Below are 24,479 nucleotides of genomic sequence, written 5' to 3'. Positions count from 1 at the left end.
TCATAGTATATATATAGCAAATCCAATAAGAAGCAGTCATTTTGCAAAATGTGTAAAGAAAAGCATGACAAAAATAATGCATCCCAGTAAGCTTTGTTTTTATATATATTTACATACAGGTCTTTAAAATTTGAAAACAAATCTTTAAAAATGTGACCATGAGTAAAACCTTATTAATCCAGACAGTTGATCCTCTTTTTTCCTGTTTTAGCCTCCGGTAACTACCATTTAGGTAATTCTTCAGAGGATGAATGAGGATGATATGTATGAGTGTAAATGACGTGTAGTCTTGTACATTCTCAGTTCGACCATTCCTGAGATGAGACAGTTGATCCTGGTCTCAGATAACTGTTTAGAACATGGAAAAATCAGATTGTTACAGCATATATTCGAGGAGTTAACAAAGAAGAATGTTAATGAATCCCTGTTCACTAACATTTTAATTCCATCCTAACTTAATAATCTTCAGTTTGAGAAACTGTGTAGAAGATAGAAAGCCAACACTTGGAAAATCTTTAAGCAGTCTCTTGGATGGATTTGTTTGTTTCATTCAGACTCTCTGACATTAAATCAACCCTTTTTTACTAACCAACACGTAAGCTAAATATTCTCTTATTCACAAAGAGAAGTAAGAGATCTTTCAGTCTACACAAAATTCAACTTCTGTATATTTTTCAGCTGATAAGTTACATTGTGTAGCAATTGGCTGGGACCCAACTTCATGTCCAGTCAGTCTTGAGTGCAATCAAGCCAACCAATCCTAAGGCAGTATCAATCATTAAACACCAATTATGTCCACATATGGGTTTTCACACCAAATTTAAAAATATCAATTAATTAGAAACTTTGCTTATTCTTAACCAATTGATGGGTTTAGTTTGTAAATTATCTACCCAAAGATTGTACAATGAGTTAACTAATTCACTCTAAACAAAATCTTGATTATGTTACTGGATAGTGATAATTCCAAATAACTCGATTAATTTATATATGCATTCCTCGCCGAGCTTTTCTATGTTAATGAAATCTTACTAGTTTTGCAGCTAATTCGTGATATAATGTATAAATATTGTAAAAAAAATTCACCAAGATAAAATTATACAGTAATTGAATCATACCACGTTTTAAATTCTTCATGAACGAATTCGTTATTTTGCGAATACCGTTCGATCATTGAGATGAAATTGATTCTGATTAGTTATTTAGACTTGTCACTAACAACGATGACGTGCTTATTACCAGTTTCGGAGTCGTGTACTATTTCCTGCTTTAATAAACGTTTGTTTTTCTGTCAGAATAAATGCAAAAAAACATATGAGGAAATGAAAAAGTATCAGTTTATTTAAACTTTCTTTCTTAGATATCTTTCTTTATTGTGAAGAAGTAATCTTATAAATTTACCGGTTTAAAATATATATGAACATTACCAAATTCTGCCGATCACGGTGGCTGTGAGAACATGTGAAAATGACGTTTCGTGTATTTGTGCAGTCCTGAGTTTTTCGATGAATCAGTTTTAATATTGATTCAAGTTGAATGAAATAATGAATTACAAATAATTTTTAGTCGTAAGTATAATTTAGTTTCAAAAAAAGACTTTACAAATTACCTGATTATTACAATTCATTAACCTTAGGTGGTTATCTAGTTGGTGCGTTCAGTGTAAATTTTTAGGTTATAGATCTGTCCAGTGTAAAAGTAAATAAATAAAAATTTCATTTATCTCATATCTCTGTGTATGTCCTGAAATACAGTATATTATCCGGGTTTTTATGTCTTTATTACCATAATTCAATAAATAAATTTCGAAACTGATAATTTAGGCCAATTTATGCAGTGATATTTTGTTACATATGAAAATTTCCTGATCTGCACAAAATTATTTACATTTTATGTTGTCAAAACTACAACTTTTATTTTTCTAATTAGATTATAAGTTAATCTAATAATAATTCGTTTTGCAACATGTATAAAGAAAAAGCATGACAAAAATTCATCTAGTGAGCTTTTTTTCAGTTATAAAATCTGTTAGTCTTAGGTTATATTTTTATTAATTTAAGCCAAATGTAACTGCAACTGATTGTACGTACTTAATTTAACTTTAGAATTAATCTCCATAATGTCATAATGTGTGAATGAGTTTTCAAAATTTTTATACATTTGAAGTTGTATTTTATTTATAGGTATCAGTTTATTAGTTGTATTATATAAGAGATAAAGTAGTTTTTCAAATGTCCATAGTTGTTAAACAGATAAAAATTGTTTCCATATGTAAGTTATAGCACACCAAAAAGTAGTCTAAAGAAACTATAAAATCATTACTGTTTTCAGATTACATAAATAACTGAAATAAATTGATTCAAGTAATCTGCTTAATACAAAAACTTTATCCTCATTCTGAGGCTAACTGCATATAACATTCCTTTCAATGTCTTAACTTAACTTATGATGTACATATCTGGTGGTGGTAGAATGTAAAATTTTACAAATTTCCTATGTGAACATGAGAAGCATGCCATGTGATATGGCAAATGAGCATGCATGCACCTTACTCTATGGATATGTACTTTCCACTTGCAATCGAACTGCATTACTGCAATCACCTGTTTGCCATTTAGTGTTACCAGTGCGACTCACCTGATTTGCAATATCAGCTGTCACTTTGGTAGAGCACCAGCTATGCTTGTTCTACTTACATACATCCATGCGATTCTGAACAAAATTTAGTATTGTTCATCCATCTAAGGGATGCATGAATTAACTACATGTAGACTGATGTCCAATGCCTAGAACAGTAAACTTTTGTACTGGGCTCTCTAAAGGCCTACCTTAGTACAGATATCTGGTTCCAGCTGACTCAACGTGTTAATCAGAACTGCATACTATACCTGTGAACAACTAGTCATCAGGAGGTGATTCAGTCTGGGGCCATATGCTACTTGTTGTGGAAACGCAGATCTGGCCCAGATACAAGGCTTACTGGCTATCTATCTGTAACACTATAACATCCAAACAGATTTGTCAATGGACAGCCAATAGTAAGACCAAAAGTAAGTTATATAAGACAAATAAATGGTTATCTAAAAAATATAGTTGTTTAGTGAAATGCACAATTTGGTTCATTTCTTTCCTTCTGTTATTTGTATTCTTTGACGCATTTTTGTTTCCTGTACTCCTCTAACCTTTTAATGATGATGTAACAGGTTTTGTACATATTACATAGTAAGTTATCTGTTTTATTTAATCTGATTTTATATTAAGATTTTGTTTCTAGATTTTATTTCATCTTTTTTGAAAAAAAAATAAATGAAGACAAAGATACTATTCTCATACACTTACCTAATTTCCATGTCTTTTGATAACTTTTTTCTGAAGTTTTTTAAGTTTTTACTTTTTTATTTTTCCTGTTGTACTGCTATTGTTAGAAATTGTAGAAATAATTACATTCCTGTACTTAAAATGTGAATAATTATAATACACTTAAAAATAAAATGTTGCACTGATTAGTAAATAACAGATTTTATTTCATAAATTACGGAATATGTTAAACCAGTAAATTTTATTTTGTTTTTTATAAACCCATATATGTATTTTAAATTCTATTAAAATAAAATTATCTAATAATATAACAATTCATAAAAAATCAAATCACCCTTGATCCCATAAAATTAACACTTAAACAAATATGATTAATAGTGCAGTCAAATACACACAACAAATAAAAGTTAAATAATGAAATAAATCATAAAACATAGCAGTTGAAAAAGAATATGATATTGCCTTAATTAATAATATTTATAAAAAACAACTATCAAAACACAAAAATACAAAATAGCTGTCTTACAACCAGTGCATAATAAGACACAACAGAATGAAAACATATACATATAGTATTTATACACTAATCATATCAACGGAAACATTACTAAAAATTACAATAAATAAATACTTAAATCAGCATACAACTTAATAAAACACATAATAAAATATTAAAAAATCAAAATTAATAAAATAATCTGTGTGAGATTTATAAAATTAAATAGATCCATTAAAACTAGATTTCTTGAACATTATAGAAATTACAAAAATAATAAATTAGGTTTGTCTAATATGGTAGACTATCTAATAAACAATAAAATTCTATTTCTGATATTAACACAAATTTAGAAATAAGTTATGTATAGAAAAGGTAAGCTCAGTAACAAAAAAAAGTTAAGAATAGCAAACACTCTTTTCTGTAGTTATATCAGTGCAATATTACAAGTTTTTTTTAATGAGAAAACCCAGTTCAGTTTATGTTTCTGTTATCTGAAACCTAACTACAAAGTTTAAAAATATCTTACTTCACATAATTATGAATTACGTTATATGGTAATCCATAAGAATTTTTTAAATGTTTTATAAATGGAAAACTGAACTATGAGAATGTTAGTATATCCATTTCCCTTGATTGAGTACTTAAATCAGTAATTTTGTAAATTTGGAGAAAATGTTCTGCTCATTTACAAACTTATTTGTCCTTTTTTAGGGACTACAAAATTGTTGATCATTGTTTATGATATGAGCACCAAAAATTAATAATATCATTATTAATTTTGTTTTCATTAAAGTCATGTTACATTAAAGTTTTTTTCATTAAATACAGATGAAATTGCAATTACAGAAAATTTTTACTATTTCAGAAAAGGCGTGGGCCTTTACCATTATGCCCACTTATCTTACTCCAAATCGCCATGGCTACTCTGTAAGGTTTTCACCTTTCCAACCTGAAAAACTCGTTTGTGCTACATCACAGTATTTTGGATTAGCAGGTTTGTTGTGAAAATATTTTTTTATTATGTTGTTATTATCATTATAAAATAATCATAATATCATTTCTATTACATCTTTTTTGATAAAAATTGAGTTTACAGGTATCACTGAGTATTTCTGCTTCTGTAAATATTATGTTTCACAATGTTCAAAGAAAGTATCTAGCGTAGAGCAATTATGTTAGACATTAAAGAAATCATTTAGAAATTTGTTTCTCAGAGTCAAACAGTCAATGTAAACTATGTATAGTTAATTTTGTTACTAATAAATTCACATAATAACAGCTATTTTTTAGATTTAATTTTTTGTTTTTATTAAACTGAACTATTTCAACTTATTTATCCTCATGCATTCTATTGACATGGTTATTCCATGTTTCTTCTGTCTAATATCCGCTCACTTTGAAAATAAATTACTTTCTCTTCTGCTTCTATTATTACGTCTTCAGAACTTTTGGTCAAATAATTGTACACTGTTTGAACAATCTCATTGGTTGTTACTGTTTTACTTAAAAATTATTAAACAAAACCTCTCTTTTATATGGTTCCCTATAAATTGTCTCAATTTTAGTTTTATCCACCAAAATGTATGTAACATAAATCTTATATGCTATATTTAACCATGTTGAAGTTTAAAGATTATTTTTACTTAATACAGTTCCAGTTGCATGACATATATTCAAATCTTTTTCAACAAACTTGTCTCCTGGTTTATCCAATAATGTAGATTATCTAGTCCATAATCACATTGAACAGTGATGGACTTAAAAAATCACTCTCATATATATTTTCTTCTTTCTATACATTTCTGTGTCCTGATACATAAATATATATACAGGTGATATTTAAGTATGGAAACACCTTTACATTGAATATCTGAGAGGTTTTTGGAGGCAGGAAGAGATGGGGTTCTACATACTTAAAAACTATTATACTTTTTTTTTTTTTAAATAGAAAGGTGAACAAATGACATGATTCTGACTTAAAATTTTACAAGAAAAACAATGGTGAAACTATTTTTCCCTTATTGAGTTATTAGCATCCAAAGTTACAATGACAAAAATTATATTATCAAAAAACAAGCTAAAATGCACTACATGAATACATTTACATTTTACATTTGTAATGTATACAGTAATGAACTTTAAACAGTGATATAATATTGATAATAGTAAGCAGTAACTAATAATTAACAACAAATTAAATGATTATATCAACTGATATTATTTACTTTAAATATTATAATATTTATTTTAAAATTTTAAATAAATGTTTTCGATTGTAAATTATTAATGAAAGAAATTTTAAAAGCTTACCATTCAACAATATGTGTTCAAAATGCAATTATTGTTTATTATCATTAAAAAAATATTAAATATTTCTGATTTTTTTTACTATTTACTTAAAAAATATCAGAATTATAAGTCCTACAAACACTACTAAATAAGTTCACTAATTATATTAAAAAAAATGTCAGTTGTACTTGCGATAGTATAAGATAAATACAATAATTATACAAAAACTGAATTATTACTCTGTCATTTTTTGAATTGAATATTTAATTACAATAACATTATCAATTAATATTTTGTTAATTTAATTTTCTCATTATTTTCCTCCCTGTATACATTTTTAGTATCTAATATACTCTGCACTTAAATTTTAAAGTGTTTTAGTTTTAATATTTTTTGCCAGTAAAATTGTTTGCATTTTTATTGTATCAGGAATGTTATCATTATTTTATTTTACCAGGTGGTGGCACATTATTTTTTTTGGAGTTGACTGGAGATGGATCACTGCTTGAATTATCTACATCGTTGTGGCCAGATGGTTTGTTTGATGTTGTTTGGAGTGAAACTGATGCTAACACTGTGGTTACAGCAAGCGGTGATGGAATTTTACAATTATGGAACGTAGCTTTTCCTCAGGTAATAATTGTAATTGTAAACAATTCTTATTCTCATTTATAACTTCTACTTTTAGGTTATAATTTCACTTGACTTTAATTGTATCAGTTGTCCCGATGCAATTTTTTCATTGGTTAAACCAGCTGGTTTGAAAATTTCACATACACTTCTCAGAAAAAATAGTATTCTCAAACTAATATCCACACTGTTGCAGATGTCTCATACCATTTTCCCATTCTTGTAACATGTTAGTACATTGCCTTGAAACAATTTTTTTACATTATGCTGTATTTTTTTTATAGAAATGTGCTTTACGATATAAAAGGTGTATGTTTTTTTGAAGTCATGGAATTGTGTTTTACAATGCTTGCTGATAAATAAATAGATGAATAAATATATTTATGTAGAGTATACATTTAATTTTTATTATCATAAATTTCTGTTACAAACAAAAATATTCAATTTATGACAATTTGAAATATTTAAATTTATAAGCTTTATTTACACTGATTAATAATAACCCAAACAATTACAGATTGTGTTTTTATATCAGTTTTCTTATTGAAAGTAATTTAGTTATCAATTACATAAAACTATGTTGTTTTCTTTTGTACATGTTTTGCTTTGTACATTCAGAAAATAATGATACTAATTGAATGTGGTATAATTCTAAGTATAAACCACCTTATGTAAAAATTCCACCACATGTGTTTTATCAGATTTAATTTTTTATTTAACTTATTTAATTGTCAAAAGTTTTTCAATCGCATCAAGTTGTGCTCTAAAATGTTTTTATTTATGTCCGAAACTTTTAAAAAGTATGTCATAGACGAATGTTAACTTTCTAAATTATTCATTATGTGGCAAGCACGTAACATATTATTAAAAAAATTTGTTTCATTATTTATAACGAATAATTAACAGAACTTAATGTGTTCATTCTGTATTTTTCACATATTAATAAATATGTGAGGGCGTATATTATCAAGGGCAAGTCAAAAATTATCTGCACTTTGTCCTACAATTTATTTACACAAAGGTAAGGGTTCAACATGTACATCATTTTTCTACGTAGTCATCTCCTTTGCCAATGCACCTGGTCCAGTGGTCCACAAACTTGTGTATTCCTTCCAAGAATAAAGTTATTGGTTAGTTATTAAAAACCACATTTGTATTGCTTCCTGCATGTCTAAGTCTGTGAAAAATCAACGACCTTGCAAAGCACCCTTGAGCAGCCCAAACAAATGAAAGTTAGAAGGAGCAAGATCTAGACCGTAGGGAGGGTTTTCCAGTGCCTCAAAATTCAACTTGATTGTTTAAATGGTATGGTGAGCCGTGGCAGGCGGGGATTGTCATGGAACAAAAACACTTTTTTCAACAATAGATCTTGGCATTTGTTTCACATTGCTGGCTTCAGCTTCTTTTGCAACATTTCACTATAACCTGTGCTGTTGATTGTAGTTCCCTTTTCAATGAAGTCTTCCAGTATAGGCCCTTTTGCATCTCAAAAAATGGTTAGCATAATCTTTCCTGCTGATGGCTCAGTCTGGGAATTCTTCATTGGAGATCCCAGGTGTTTCTACTTCATACTCTGGCGTTTCAATAGTGATGAATCCACATTTCATCATCGTTGACTACTCTGCCCAGCAATGTGTTGTTGCCTTTCTTGTTGAAGCAATCAATTAAGCTTTTGGCAGATGTCAACACATTTGCACACTGTGTTCTGTGTTTGCATACTGTGTTCTGCAGTAAGCTGTTTGGTACCCATCATGCACAGATTTTTCAGAACCCAAGCTCATCGTGGATGATTTGATGGACAGAACCATGACTGATGTTCAAAGAAGATACAACCTTATTAATGGTAACTTTCCTATTCTCAAGAATCATCTATCGAGCTTGCTGAATCTTGTCATCCTACAAAGGAGGTTGACAGACACCCTGCTCCCTTCTGTGTCACACTCGTCCAGCCACTTTTAAACTTTTCAATCCACAAAAAACACCTTCATGATAAAGCACTGTGCCTACATGGTAATAAAAGTCTATGATGAATTTCAGCCCCTTTCACATCCTCCTCTGACCAGAGAAATTGGACTACTGTTCTCTTTCCGTCCTTAGTGCAAATTGCTTGTGGAGTGGAAGGCAAATACAGGATCAAATTTTACACACATAACCGCAGTTGTACCAACTCTAAGCACGCATGCGCAGAAGATAGTATGACAACCTTGAACGTATGTTATGGTGAAAGATAGGTAATATTTTACTCGTCCTTGTATGATACTTTTAAATATATTATACAATGTTGAAATTATTTTATGAAAATTGCAAGAGAGCCACACGTTTTACCAAATTCATCTAAATTTAATGAATTGCTTCTGAAAATATATACACAGTGAACGGCACTTTCTATTGAAAAATCCAAGGCAGAAAGATTATAGCTCTGGATTCTGGAAAAAGGATAATATAGCTTTCTTTATCACTTTATTACAAAATTAAACATGGAAATACTGAGAATCCATAAAGAACTTTGATCGGCCTGTGTATTTTGAAAATAACTTGTTTACACAATTTTTTTTTTAATTTCTATATTTTAAATTTTACTAATACAATTTATATTAAGCTGTATTTAATGTAATTTAGTTTTTGTTTAAAGAAGGAATATCAGCCATTTTAATTTTTAGTGTATGTATTCTTTCAGCTTCTCTGTTTTCATCCAATGTTCTGTCTTTACAAGTGTTATTAATTCTAAATTATATTTTTGCTGAAGTTATAATTTCTATAAATCTAATGTACTGGAAAATAATGTACTAACTTACTGGATTTGGTTTTCATATTTTATGCAAAAGTTGCAACATCACTATTATATTCCTTATGTTGTAATTGTTTTAATCTTTGCCATTTTGGTCTTAATGTAATCACTGAAGTATAAATTATCTATAAATTTTATTCATGCAGTAATTGTTATTAGAGTTAAAACATTAGAAATTGTCAAGTGTTATTATTTAGTTTTATATATATTAATTATTTGAAAAGGACACAATATGAAAGTAAAACAAAACAAAATCATTTAGTTAGTGTTGTGAGGGTGAGTACTACTTTTCAAGATAAGTGAGATAGTAAGGGTGAATAAATTACCAATTACAGTACCACTTGTAGAGGTAATTACATTTTTTAGTCCTTTTCATCTCATCATTCAGTAAATTTTCTTTTTTATTATATATACTTTGATGCTTATTGGTTCCATTGATGATTATTATTGGTGCATATTGTTTTTGTTATGTAATTTATGTTAAATATGAACAAAACATTTGTACTTATTGACATTTGTTTCTTAGATTGTATTGTATGCTTAACAAAAAATATTAAAATGGGAGATTTTCTTTCCAATTCTGTCAGCTACATTACATTAATACAAAGAAAATTATTATTTTTTTTAATTCATGAGACCAAGAAGATATTTAATTGAAGACAAGATTCAGTTTTCGTCAGGTTTAACCCACTGGATTGATCAAGTGGTGAACTTGTCATCGCAAATCTGCTGATTTCAAAGTCAAGAGTTCTGAGATTCAAATCCTTGTAAAGACTTTTATATGGATTTGAATACTAGATCATAGATACTGGTGTTCTTTGTTGGTTGAGTTTCAATTAACACACATTTCAGGAATGGTCGACCTGAGACTGTACAAGAATATACTTCATTTACATTCATACATATCCTCTGAAGTAATATCTTACAATGGTTCCGGAGGCTAAACAGAAAAAGAAAGAACAATTTAACTGTACAAAATTTATACTTGATCATTTTTTTTGTGATTTAATCAATTACCTATATTTAAACTTACGTTATTTAGATGTTTTTTTGTTATTTTCTGTTTAATTTTTTTTACAGGTACCACAACAGACTTTACGGGAGCACAAAAAAGAAGTGTATAGTGTGGATTGGAGTCAAACCAGACAAGAACAGTTCATACTGTCTGCTTCCTGGGACTGTACAGTCAAACTGGTGTGAATAGAAATTAAAATTGTTTATAGAGTTTTTTTTTGCAATATGTGTAAATATAGAATGTCAATCAGCATGGTTTTCCCAGCTATTCAGTAAGATTCTCGATGTCGGTTTTTTCTGTTTTTTAATTGCAATTATTCTTCTTTTTTAGCACTATTTTTTTTTTTGTATTTATCAATAGCTTTGTTTCATCATCAAAGTACTGATCGTGTTTTTTTATAAGTAGTTAAGGTAAAATTATAGAATTTGATAAGAATATTCCAATGTATTTTAATATGTCGGCTTGAGTCTTATTGTAACTTTTGTCATTTTGATCCATTCCTTTGTGTCACAAAAGAAAATGCATTCAAACACTGCATACATCACATTTATTCTTTATAAAAATTTGTTTTAATTCATTGAGTGTTGTTAACTATACCACTACAGTATCTGATATTGAACATAACACTCTGTTACCGATCATACACTTTCCATTTTCTCATGAATTATACTGTTATTATATTGATATATATATAATTATTGTTGATTATTTTCTCAAAAGTGGAAGAGTATATATAATGCATTGTTTCTCTACAGAAAGAGATAGATTAATTTACTTAACAGTAACTGTCCCAGTCCTTACAGCTCATAAGTTTACAAGTTCATGTAAAGCATCAGAGGTACAAGAGATACAATTAGAGTCACTTTTTCCAATAGTAATGATCACTTAACAAGCAATCCCTCTGGTAAGCAGAGTGAAGTGCCACTTATAGCACTGAATATCACCTGCATTTCATCAGACTTGTGTGCTGATATGCAGTTATATGCTGCATTTTGTCCCATTGAAGAATGCAACAGGAGACTACTTTATTCCTCATCCCTCCCTTAAATAAACCTAACATCTTATGCTTGTTATTTTTAGAAATTGTTATTTACAGGAGTGGTTTACATATTAAATGTCTCACATTAAATTGCCTATAACCATTATTATTATAGTTATGGTTCTTTACATACATATTTGATTATTTACTTTTGATATTTGGAAAATTTTGAACTATATAAAATTTTAAATATTTACATAAAAATAGTTGATTGAATACATTGATATTTCAGATATTACTCTTATCATTCTTTCCAGTTATTTCTGATTTGACTGATTTTTCTTGATGTAGTAGAGTTTTGTTTGTTGTTAACTTTTATTAATAAATTGTGTTTATTTAATGAAGAAATAATGCTGAGTTAGTTATTGAAATGGAGTCTGATACTATAATTATCTGCTTAGTGTTTATATGTACATGTTTGAATGCTTTTGTGAATATAGATTTAAATTCATGAGCCAGTGCCTAAAATTTTCATTTATTCACTTTGGCAACGACTGGCTGACAACCAGACTCAATCCTAATTTTTTTTAATAATCAATTAAAAATAAAGTTAAAAAACTTTTTGCAGTTTAATTAATAAAGACCTGAGATGCTTAACTCTTGAAAAATGTATGGATTGTGGACTAAGATCGTTTATGTTTTTTCGTAACAGAGCATTTCATGCAGTAGGAAATGTTTAATTTGGTCAAACTAATGACTGCTTTACAATTCCTGATTAGATGAAGATCTGAAAAATTAGTGAATTTAACTGATGGTTATGTTTAATGTACATTTTGAAGCAATATATTTCTTTGCTATATTTTTTTAATTACAAATTAACTTTTTAAATAATAACAAAAAAGCAGTTACTGATGTTTAGAGTTAGGTAAAAAAACTAAGATTGTTAGGTAATTTATAATTTATTGTGTAATCCATTTTATTTGCATTTACTAATAATTAGAATTATTTCTAAAATGTAAAGTTACATCTTAGAAAATTTTTCAAGTTAATCTTTATCAAAAATAGATTTATCAGATTAGTAAGAATTTTTTTATAAAAAAAAAAAAACCATTGATTTGTACGTCGATATATGTCAGTAATATTTGTTGGAAATTCGAAAGTATATGTACAAAATATGTAATAGACAATGAAATGTGATCAGTTTAAAAGTAAGACATATCAGTCACTACATTCCATAAAACATGTAAAATAGGTACTATTAACAAATTATTAAACAGATTGTAAATTGTAATATATTAAAACAAATATAAACTCATAAACAAAGTCATATATATTTGATGTAACCAACCACCTTTGCAGATTCAGTGATTATACAAGTAATTATTATTTATTATTTCAGTGGGACCCAAATAGACTCTCATCATTAGCTACATTCCTTGGTCATTCACAACTTGTATACAATGCGATGTGGTCACCTCATGTCCCGGCATGCTTTGCATCTGTTTCTGGTGAGTAAAATATCTTGGCAATAATATTTCTTGTTTTGTATAACTGATGATATATTTAAAAATAAGCCTTAAAATCATTAACTTACAACTTAAAAACATTTACTTCTTATACCAAAATATATATTTACTTCTACTTTTTAGCCTTCAGAATGGATCTCCATTTTAATTAATATAACATACAAGTACTCGAACAGAGTGTCTACCAAAATCTTGAAAAGAACTTTTATGAACCATTTTTTATCTAGCTGCTTAACAAATAGTCATTTGGTTGAATTGAGTAACCTAATATTATGTCAAAATGTTGATTATATTATCTCTCAATCTTACTGGTTTGCTGAATTTGATCATTGATAGTCATTCTCTACAGATTGTTAAAAATTTTTACATTTTACAGTTTTAATTCAAGAACTCCATATGTAATTACCCTATAACCTTGTTAAATATCATTGTATGAGATTAATTAATTTATCTCATTTTTATTTGGAATTGTTAAAAAAATAAATGGTCTTTCATTTGCTTCACTTTCTCATTTGCCATATCCTAGTTACGTTATTTATCATCCACATTTCATTTGCTAGAAAATAATGAATCAATTATTTTAAATTCCTGAACTCATTTAGAATCAAAAGCTTTAAAATTAATGTCTTTATTCCTGTTTTAAAAAAGTTTGATTTAATATGGTGGGTTGAAGGTGGCGGACAAAAATTTCAAATAAACCAAAAAAATAGTAATTTTGTAATTATGTAGATATGCCCTTGTTTCATAGTAACCCTTATTTTGAAATACGAAGCAGTTTCCATACTTTAATATCACTCACTCGATATGCATAATAATTTCATTGAAATTCAGATGTTACGTTTTTCTATTTACTGCACTTTTTACTCCTATGCATGTTATGATTAATTTATTTTATTATAGGTGATGGCACTCTCAGGATATGGAACTCACATGTACCACAGCGTGCAACATTATCAATACGAGCACATGATGCTGAAGTACTTACATGTTGTTGGTGTCGCTATGATCAGAATATATTAGCGACAGGAGGTTCTGATGGTCTTATAAGAGGCTGGGATCTTAGAAATTTTGCTTCTCCTATATTTGAACAAAAAGTAAGGAATTTTATATTTTATTCATTATCATTAATGGAAGATATATTAGTAAAAACTATTTGGAAATTATAGTCATGTTCATCAGAAGACTGTATGTATTTAGTTTGAATCAATTTATTACTCGGTCAGACTAAACCTTTTGTATTATCAAATATAGTTATATAATTCACCTGTAATAAGTGACAGTAACTGACATCAATCAGAAAAATCATTCTGTACATAGATTTTTTGTTATGGTTCTTTTTTAAATGCCTTGTAAATTCACAATTCATGTAAGGTAATGAAAAACAAACTAAATGTGTAAGGATAAAATTATTACACCTTTATGTATAATATTTTCTTTTATAGACTATATCAGCCACTAATGTATTTAATAGACTTTGGTTAGATGCTTGTTAAAGTTAGGTCAAGTTGTTCAATAGATCATAATAAGCTTATAGATAGGCAAGTTTAAGTTGTTCAAAATTTGTAACTTAGTGTAAAGGTAGATAGAAATAGGCTGGCCAATTCAGAGATGAAAATACTTTAGTCAAGTTAGGTAGTAAGATTTGTTAATTAATGTAGGAAGATCAATCAAATTAGACAGGTATGAAGGTTAATCAAAATTATTATATATGGTTTTACAAATAAATGAAAATTTTTTATTTTATCTGAAATTATTTATTTAATTTTATCTTCTATCAAAGTAGTCACTCTGGGATATACAGGGTCCAGCATATAAATCTGATGATTTTGTAGTAATTGTCAAATCATGGCCTTACCAAGGGGCTTTAATTAGTATTGCAAGATGGACTGCAAAAGCAACTGTATATTTATCAATGCTTTTTTTATACAGGCAATCTGCAGCACAATATGTTCTTATTAGTTCACCTCTTTACTGTAATAGAGTTACTATTGATGTTTTACTTTCTTTGTAGCCTGTAGTAGAGTTGAATTGGCATTGAGTGCTAGGACACCAAGACATAAAGATTTGTAAGAGACTCATGTTTTCATAAAAGAAGTGCAGACTCGTCTGTTTATAATGTTAACTCAATTATTGCTGAAAAACAGTGATTTGAATACTCATAATACTTATCATGTATGAGAATTCCCAAATTTTGTGTAAAAGCCCTGGTCAAGGTCTGAAGAAGTTAACTCATAAACTCATGAATCTGATTTCCTGGACCCAGCTGAGCAAAGTCTGTTGCAGGTAAGTGGAAGCGTTTCCATCTCTTTGAAGAGGTGAAATTTGCCCTTATTATCTGAACTGTTATTTGTGCTGTCATTTCTGGACTGACGTAGAACTTGAGGAGGAAGGAAAGATTCCTTTCTTGTACCTCCATTTCAGTTTTCCTTATATGAGCGTGTTTGATAGAACTAGATCATCAACACTGATGCCATTTAATATGGGCTGTTATTTAGTTATTAAGGTTTGGTGGTGGTAGTAGTAGTAGTAGTAGTAGTAGTAGTAGTAATTGTACATGTTAGCTTATCGAGGGATAATAGAAAAACTGGTCATAGAAAAACTAGTGGTTGAAGTATCTGTACATAAAAATTTTCCAATTCTAAATTCTCTTTTGCTCAAAATTTACTGTTATTATATCAAAATTTATTATTATTTCTATGCTGCTATTCTACCACAGTTGATAGTCAAAATTCCTCACTTTAGTGAAAAATTAGCAGTATGTCAGTTTATTGTTAAATAAATTTTTAACCCCTAAAAATTTATTACCTGATTTCATTCAGTGAATTTATGTTTATTTATTTGTTTAGGTTTTGTTCTTCGTTGTTGAGAACAGGAATGTAAGTTTCATGTTTTATATGTTGAAATTTATAGTTTTTCATTTTTATTTAAATTCTGCCAATCTTTATGAAGATATCTACAGGCTGAGTGTAATCTAAGATTATTTGTCGATTGAGCAATGTGAACCATTGGCATATGTAATAAGATTATCACTAACTGAAATACTTCCTACATTATTGATTTAAATTTAAAATAAATTACTAATAAATAGTAAATTACTAATAATTTAAAATAAAACTAGCAAATTGTGGGTTGCTACTTCCAAAGAGAAAACCCAAAATTTGTATCCTTTATATAATCAGGTATCTTAATAATCCTAAAATATGTTTCTTTATTTTTAAAGGGCTGTGAATATGCTGTGCGAAGGATACAATTTTCTCCTCATCATATGTCTATATTAGCATCTGTTTCTTATGATTTTACTACTAGGTAAGCATTATTGTGATTGAGTGTGGAATGCCAATTATTAATTTTTTTTATACAGAATTAAATAATATTTTGTTTTTAATTTTGGTTATCTGCAGGAGCTGGTTTATTAAACATGGTTAAAGTAAAATACTTTGTTTCAAACTTCATACCCTTCAGTTTCAAGGATCCTATTGGAGATGTTCTTCCACCTGTTGTAGGACAATCAGATTACAAGGAAATACAGTTTAATTATCTCACCCATAACTGTGGCAGCTTTGTTATTTACACGGTAGGTCTGAAAAGTTCCCGAACTAAATTTCTGTAGTCGATACCAGTCGCGCCATCTCTCGGACAACCAAAGAACTATGTAGTACAATGTGTGATGTGTATATACAAAATTTCATCATGTTTCATCACGCCATTCTTGAGTTATATTTGGCCGCATACATTGTATTCATGTGACCTTGTGCAAGCTTGCAGCATGGAACAGAAGAGTGCAATAAAATTTTCTGTTCGACTTTAAATCGTTGTAACATATTCTGATACAGCAACCATTCGGTAGTGAAGCTGCGTCTTGTACTACAACATACACATAGTGGAAGCGGTTAAAGATGATAGATGAGTCGTTGGATGATGACAAACAGTGTGGGAGGCTGTCAACAGCAGTTCACGATGAAAATGTTACAAAAGTGCACACATTCCTGCTCGAACAGCCTTATCTTAGCCTTTGGGCGATAGCAGAAGAGCTAAACATCGGTAAAGACGCAGTATGTACAATTCTAACAGAAAAAATGAACTGCAAAAAGGTGTGCTCTCGTTTCATTTGACACTTCTTGACCGAAGAACAAAAACAGTCTTTCTTGCGATCAAGACTTCATTGAAACTGCCAATAGCGACTCAAATATTTTGCAAACAATTGTAACTGGGGATGAAAGCTGGTACTTCATATATGATTCGCAGACAAAGCGTCAATCCGGTGCTTTGTTGAGTCCTGGAGCACAAAGGCAGGCAGCAAAAATCAAGAGTGAAAACAATGATGGCATTCTTCGACTTAAAGGGCCTAATTCATCATGAATTTGTCCTAACTGGTCAAACTGTGAATTCTGAATTCTATTTGGAAGTAATGAAACACCTGATGCGTTGCATTTGTTGAACCCAGCCCAAGTACCAGGATCCAGGCATTCAAACTCTTGCACGACAATTGCCCCGGCGCACATAGCAACAGTTTTAACATGCTGTTATGCCGTAAATCAAATCGCCATCTTATCCCACCCGACTTGGCTCCCTTGAGTTGCCTGAAACTCAGGTTGAAGATGAAAGGTCTCTTTTTTGACAACATTCCAGCCATCCAAAGGGCTTACACTGAGCAGTTGAAAGCAATCCCACAAACTGCAGAGCATTTGACAAGCTGTACCGGCACTGCAATGAATGTATAAGTGGAGAAGGATTCTGTGTTGAGGGCTGATGTGAGTAATTCGTTTATGTTTAAATCTGCATTTTTATTTAATTTAGTTTGGGAACTTTTCAGACATACTGTGTTGTTGAGAGTTGTCTAGCCAAATCAGAATTGTGTAAAAAAAACTTGTCATTCTTTATGCTATTCAGCTAAGTCTTTGAATTTGTATTTTCTAGTATGAATTATTTGTGTTTTAACTCATATCTTATAGTGTACTGGTATTTCAAATGTGTTTTAGTAAATATTATAATTACTTAGAATTTTCAAATGCTAATACTATTATGAAAGGAATTTCTTCTGTCTAATATTCCAACTTTACTTTTTTTGTTATAAGATTTATTGTTACAAATTAAAGATCTTGAAGACCTTTTTATTTGTAGAAGTCCACAAATTATATATAAAAAACTAACTTTTTAAATCAATTAAAACAAAAACTATCTGTTTGTATTAGATAGGCAAAATGCAGTGGTGGTTAGTCACATTTGTTCCCTTTCATTTCTTTGTCTAGGGTGGACTGTGGAAGTATGCAGTTGCCATGGCAAAGAGCTGTGTAAGTTAATTTTAGTTTACAAGTGCTTGACCCATAAACTATCAGTGGGTATTTATAACCTATATTGAATTAAGGACAACTGTTTAATTAAAGTTACTGCTTCCTATTCATCATAAGTTTCACTATTATTTATTATCAGATCTTGTAGTAAGGTTGCTTCTTTAAATGTAATTCTAGGATGGTCATAAATTTCAGGCCAACAGATTGCATTCAAAATGAATATGTTAGTTTATAAAAGATTTTGCACTTCCAAGAATGTTGAATGAATCAGACAATGATGGTTTACTAAAAAACAAAATCTATATAGTCAGTAAGATGTGAGATCTTTAAACTTGTTGGACCACACAATGCATCAAGATCTTGCATTCTCTTTTCTAATGACTTACCTTCTTCAAGGTTTGCATCTTGTAATCAATTTCAGTGGTTATTGAAACCAAACAACCAGACATTAGCTTTAATTTTATTGTCAAATTAAGCCCATTTACATTCCTCAGGCTACATTAACAAGAAAAATTATTATTTCTACACTGCTATTCAACACAGTTGATAGTCAAAATTTCTCACTTCAGTAAAAAATTAGCAGTTTGTCAGTTGTCTGTTAAATAATACTATATCCTAAGGCCTACTTCTTTTAAGATGGTGAAACATTAATGGTAACATGTGAAAAGTTTTTTTCTGTTTAATTGGAATAACTAGGAGATATCAAAATTTTATGATTCCTACAGGAGAGTGCTATAACCCATACTTTACAGAAGCCATTGAAAGTGCTAAGAAACATGTTTCTCTGATGTTTCTTCTCAACGTACAGGGATATTGCTTAGCTACCATAATTCTATGAACTTGATTGTGTGCTAGATTATTTTTTATAGTGTTATGGGAAATCTTAAGTATATCAACATATTGATTAGATTAATGGAACATTAACATATATGAATAAGCAAGTGCATATAAAGTGAAAGTTATTATTTCAATTATTTAATCATATGCTGAAATAAATTTTGACTTTTGATTGATGCAGAATAAGTTTGCTAAGAAATTTACTTGTTAGCTGTTAGTAATTGCTGTTATTACTTTACAAAGCACAACTAAATATACTGGATAAATTTCTTGAGGTCTCATATTACTCCTTTTATACTGAAAAAATTCAGTTCATGAAAAATGATTGTATATGGTGGTATACTTCTGGAAATGTCAATTTTATTTTTGAGAATTTAGTTTTAAGTTTTACCTACAATGCTTGTATTCAAGAATTAAATAACATGCTTATTACTAGTCACATTACATAAAGCCACTCTTGTTCTTTATCTTGATAAAATTTCATTTCTCACAGCTCACCTTTTTCACTATTTTTCTAGTTACTTTCATTATTATCCTTGGCTCTGTCCAGATCTATTTATTAAAATTGATTAAGTCCATTTTATGCAATATTTTCTTACACTCTGTAAAGAGCCTTCTTATTCTACCCAAGTAGACCTCCATGGTGAATTGATAGCATCTCTCTTTCATCAGAAGGTTCTGGGTTCAAATCCGGTCAGGCCTGGCATTTTTTCATGCACAAAAAATAATCCATTCTCACCATCAGTAATTGTAATTGGGTCAAGTACTTGCTAAAGAATAAAAAAACAAAGTTCTTCTACACTTCAATAAAAGCTCTTTGTACTCTACCCATTTTTCTTGTTCCACTGCACTCCCTAATTTTTCAGTATTCACTTAAAAGTTTGGAAACTCAGTGTATCATCCTTTTATCTTTTCCATTCTTGTATATGTGTAATCGTACCTTTACTCCAGTGCTATAGATCTGTTCTGAGCCAGTGTACTGTTGCTGTATTGACAGAGTTTTTATTCCTGTATCTTTCTGTTTTTATGAGAATATTTTTTGTCTACCTTTAAGCATTTACTTTTGTTCTTTGGTTCTGTCTCTGTGTTTGTATTACACTACTTTCATCTAGTTTCTCTTTATTTATCTTTTGTTGTTTTCAGTAGAAATACTCGTATTATCAGTATTGAATTTTTGGAATAATTTTTTATTTTCATAAATGTAAGTGGATGATTAAATATTTTTTAACAATAGTTGATGGATTGTTAATCAGAGTATACTTTTTTTTATATTGGTCTGTGATAAAATTTATGTATAGTTAAGTTTTTCAATTACAGTATTGTGATAAAAGTTTCTGTATTTCCTGATTTGTTTCTTTGTACAGGATATGGGATTTCAAAGCATCATGTGAAGCAATAGAAACGATCAAACATCACTCTGAGTTTGTGTATGGTTTAGATTTTAATAACAATGTACAGGGCCAATTAGCAGACTGTGGTTGGGACTCATTGGTGCATGTTTTTAATCCTAGATCCTTAGCAGCTATAACAAAATGAGATTATCATAATGATGATTTACATCAGTTTATTATGAATTATATATATAAATGATGTGGAATACATGGTTTAACATTGTTTCTTAAATAATGTGTAGTGAGATGATCAAATATGAAAAAGGAACCGTGAAACATCAAAGATTTGGGCTTGTTAGACCAAATTGCTTTTAGCAATCATGTTACTTAATGTGTATTATATTTTTATAATATTATTATAAATTAGCATTATCTGCTAATGTTATCCATTTGAGTTGACTACCTCTTTACATCAAGGAAAATTAAACTAAGAAATAGACATACAGCAGTTAACTAAACATTTCAGTTTTAATAAACTGAAATTTTTGGAACTCATACTCCCCAGTAGTCTATGACTAAAATTACTATTTAAATGTTAAAGAATTACTTAACCATTGACCAGTGCTAGTTTCAGGGTCTAATTCACAGATAATTATTTTAGTCAGTCATTATAGAGTTTTTTCTCATTTACAGCCATTCCACCTCATGCTCCTGATATAACACTTCAGTTAGTCTTACCTCTTTCTTGGTCTTCCCAAGCCAGTTTTAGTCTCTTTTCAAACTATAATCTTAATGTACTTTGTATCAATTACCAGGTGCTGCCATATACATACCACATTAAGAGTTAAGGCATAGCAGTTTTCTAATTTGTTAATTTCCATTTTACTTTTATTCTGTTTAAGATCCAGAATTTTTTATTGTACCACATTCTTAGTTTAACTTCATTTGGAGGTTGTAAATGTTTTATAAGGCCAGTTCCACTATATGCATTGAAGGCATAACCTTCAATGTTTGTAAAAGTTATCAGACATAAGATTTCTAAAGTGGTGGTAAAAGTAAAGCTTTTTATTGGTTGTTTTTACAATATCATCTTTTTGGGACATATGTTTAGGTTTTATACTTGGTGATATTTGCTTTCTCTAATCTGATCTATCAACAAGAATATTTATCTTCTTTTTTTTTGCTTATGTGACAGCACATATTCACAGTATTTTGTTTACAAGATCTCATTAGCTGATTGCATTATTTGATTTTTTTCCATTTCCATTAAAGGAATTGTTTACTGTATTGTTATACATTAAAGTATACAACAAATCTTATATCATAATGTTATTTGGTACTTAAAAACTGTGAACTGGAATAAAGAAATATTAATTAAAGCTTCTTCAATTCATTCATTGTAGTTATAATACAATTCTGTTAAAAGTTCTGTCTTAAACTTTTATCAGGAACTGAATTAAAAATGTATACTGTTAAATACAAAAATACTTGAAAATCATAATGTCTACATGCAAATAGACCCTATTACTATGAATGCAATTAGATAAGAACTTTTGTGTTTGTATTTTTGTACAAAAATACAAACTTAACAATTTCCCCTGTATGCTACTGCAGACAGGATTTTTTATTTTAATTTATTTATTGCATTAAGACATAAAAATAATTCTTTCTCATCATGGTAGCCCATAATAATAATAATAATAATTGCATTATATTAACAATATCATAGTAAGTTCATCACAAAATAAAAATCAAATGAATATGACTGAAAAGATAAATAAATGTTTTTTAACAAAAATAAGTAGTTTATTTTTTGTTGATAATAATTCCAATGCACAGTTACTGATATTACCTGAAGTGATTCCTGGTTCAAATGGTTTTATTATGTGGGCCATTTTTTAAATGATTGGTTGTAGCTATGCAAATTTTGCACAGCTGTCAAAACATGTGCCCCAGCTCCTGGTATACCTTGCACAAATGCATATACCATTTGCAGTTGTAGTGTCATTGTGTATGGTTTATACTGGAAGTAGAAATCTTTCAAATAATTGAGTGGTGGTTCGCTGATTGTGAATATGGTCTGCAATTAGATTTTTGACTGCAAAGAACGTGTCAACAGCAAACAGTCATCACCAGATATGTAAGGTTTACGAGCCTAAATCAATGAGTGACAGCAAAGTATGTAAATAGATAAGACTGTTCAAGAATAGACGAAACAGTGTCGATGAACCATGATTGGGCCAACCTTCTGTAATCACAGACAATTTGGTACGCAAAGTTGATGTAAAAATTTGTGAAGACAGTACTTGTTATGAGTTCCCAGGCTTTCTGAAAAACACCAGAAAAGAATGGATAGGGCTTAACATTTTTGATCCAATATAGTAAGGAAGATAAACTTTTGGATCACATTGTCACAGGGATGAGACACTGGTTTCTCGCATTATTCCAGCATCAAAACGGCAGTATTGGAATGGCAACACACATCTCCAGTCAAAGTGAAAACTAAACAGACAATGTCAACACGCAAGATTATGGCAACTGTATTTTGGGATAGACATGTAGTCCTATTAGTCAATTTTAGTGCCCATAGAGACAATAATAAACTCAGCTACATACTGCGAAACCTTGAAGAAGCTTTGGCGTGCCATACGAAATAAGTGACATGGCCTACTGTCATCTGGAGTTTTGTTGCTGGATGTCAATGCACAACCTCATTCTGCTGCTCAGACTCTAGAGTTAATCAGATCTTTTGAAAGGGAGCAAATGGATTACCCATTGTACTGCCCAAACCTTATACCTAGCGATTACCACCTATCTTATTACCTGAAGGAGTTTCTCTGTAGTCAGCAGTTTGACACTGAAGAAGTGAAAACAATGGTTGAAGACTGGTTGTCTTCACAGGATGCAGATTTCTATGTTGTGGGCATAAACAATTTAGTAAAACGCTATGATAAATGTTTAGACAAACAAGGTAACTATGTAAAATAAAGAAGAGTGGAATAAAAAAAAGTTTTTGACAATATCTTTACTAGTTATGTTTGTATTAAAAAACGAACCTTACTTAAAAAATAGTTCTTGTATAATAAAATACTTCTCTTACTGATGAATTCAACAGTATGAAGAGTATACATTCTCTTTGGTTGGATATAAAGATCAGTAGTTAAATTAAAATCTGACAGATGTCCAACTACCCAAATGGCCATATAAAGTGAAAATGAAAATTACCATTAATTTTCCATTTAAAATATTAGCTTTAGTTCATGAAGTTAAAAATAAGGGATGTAAACTCATTAATTTCATATGATAGTTACAAAGTTGACAGCTTTTACGAGCTCAGAAAGAAACCTCCATTTAGCTATAAAATAAAATACCTGCATAAATAAAAATATCTTAAACATAACTTAAAACTACAGTTTTTAACTATATTTCAACATAACCTTTATAAAATTTACCCACCTGGAAACTTATGCCATTTCACGGCATTTTTAAGTTCATTGTCATCATCAAAGTGCTGCGATACAAGCAGCTACCTCAGCAGTCTGCTATGAAACTTTGAAGAAACCAAGGCAAGCCATTCAGAACGAACTTTGCGGTATGCTGTCATCCATTTTTGATCATCACCTTTATAGCCCGGACTTAGTGCCAAATGATTTTAATCTCTTCACTCGCATGAAGAAATAGCTTGCATCGCAGCATTTTGATGACAATAACAAACCTCAAAATGCAGTGAAAAGTGGCTACCTTTTCTGTAGCCTTTAGGCTGTTCTTTGGTGGTTTGGTTTCAATTAACCACACATCTCAGGAATGGTTGATCTGAGACTGTACAAGGCTACATTTCATTTGTAATCATACATATCATCCTCTGAATTAATACCTTATAGTGGTTCCAGAGGCTAAACTGAAAAAGAAAGGTACCCGGCGGCTAAATTTTATGAAGAGGGTATTTGTAAATTAGTGAAACTCTATAACAAATGTT

The 24,479-nt window shown here is 29.7% G+C and overlaps 1 protein-coding gene across 1 annotated transcript; it reads left to right on the top strand.

Annotated features, from left to right (window-relative positions):
* The first annotated feature begins 1,432 nt into the window (after window positions 1-1,432).
* Window positions 1,433-22,285, top strand: Pex7 (peroxisomal biogenesis factor 7). Its single transcript, XM_075376979.1, has 8 exons — window positions 1,433-1,568; window positions 4,683-4,811; window positions 6,564-6,739; window positions 10,605-10,718; window positions 12,918-13,026; window positions 13,945-14,138; window positions 16,265-16,350; window positions 20,537-22,285. The coding sequence occupies exons 2-8, from the start codon at window positions 4,706-4,708 to the stop codon at window positions 20,706-20,708; spliced, it is 957 nt and encodes a 318-aa protein (XP_075233094.1). The 5' UTR covers window positions 1,433-1,568; window positions 4,683-4,705; the 3' UTR covers window positions 20,709-22,285.
* The last annotated feature ends 2,194 nt before the right edge of the window (window positions 22,286-24,479 follow it).

The sequence above is a fragment of the Lycorma delicatula genome, chromosome 10 (assembly GCF_047948215.1).
Source record: "Lycorma delicatula isolate Av1 chromosome 10, ASM4794821v1, whole genome shotgun sequence".
Lineage (NCBI taxonomy): Eukaryota > Metazoa > Arthropoda > Insecta > Hemiptera > Fulgoridae > Lycorma > Lycorma delicatula.
The sequence above is the reverse complement of the archived record's forward strand: the minus strand, read 5'-3'. Positions and strand labels throughout refer to the sequence as shown.

What these genes read in the sequence shown, in the direction of transcription:
- Pex7 (XM_075376979.1), top strand. Translation starts at nt 4,706, where the DNA reads ATGCCCACTTATCTTACTCCAAATCGCCATGGCTACTCTGTAAGGTTT. An exon ending in ACAGTATTTTGGATTAGCAG is followed by an intron (nt 4,812 to 6,563) that starts GTTTGTTGTGAA and finishes TTATTTTACCAG; the next exon opens with GTGGTGGCACATTATTTTTT. An exon ending in GGGACTGTACAGTCAAACTG is followed by an intron (nt 10,719 to 12,917) that starts GTGTGAATAGAA and finishes TTATTATTTCAG; the next exon opens with TGGGACCCAAATAGACTCTC.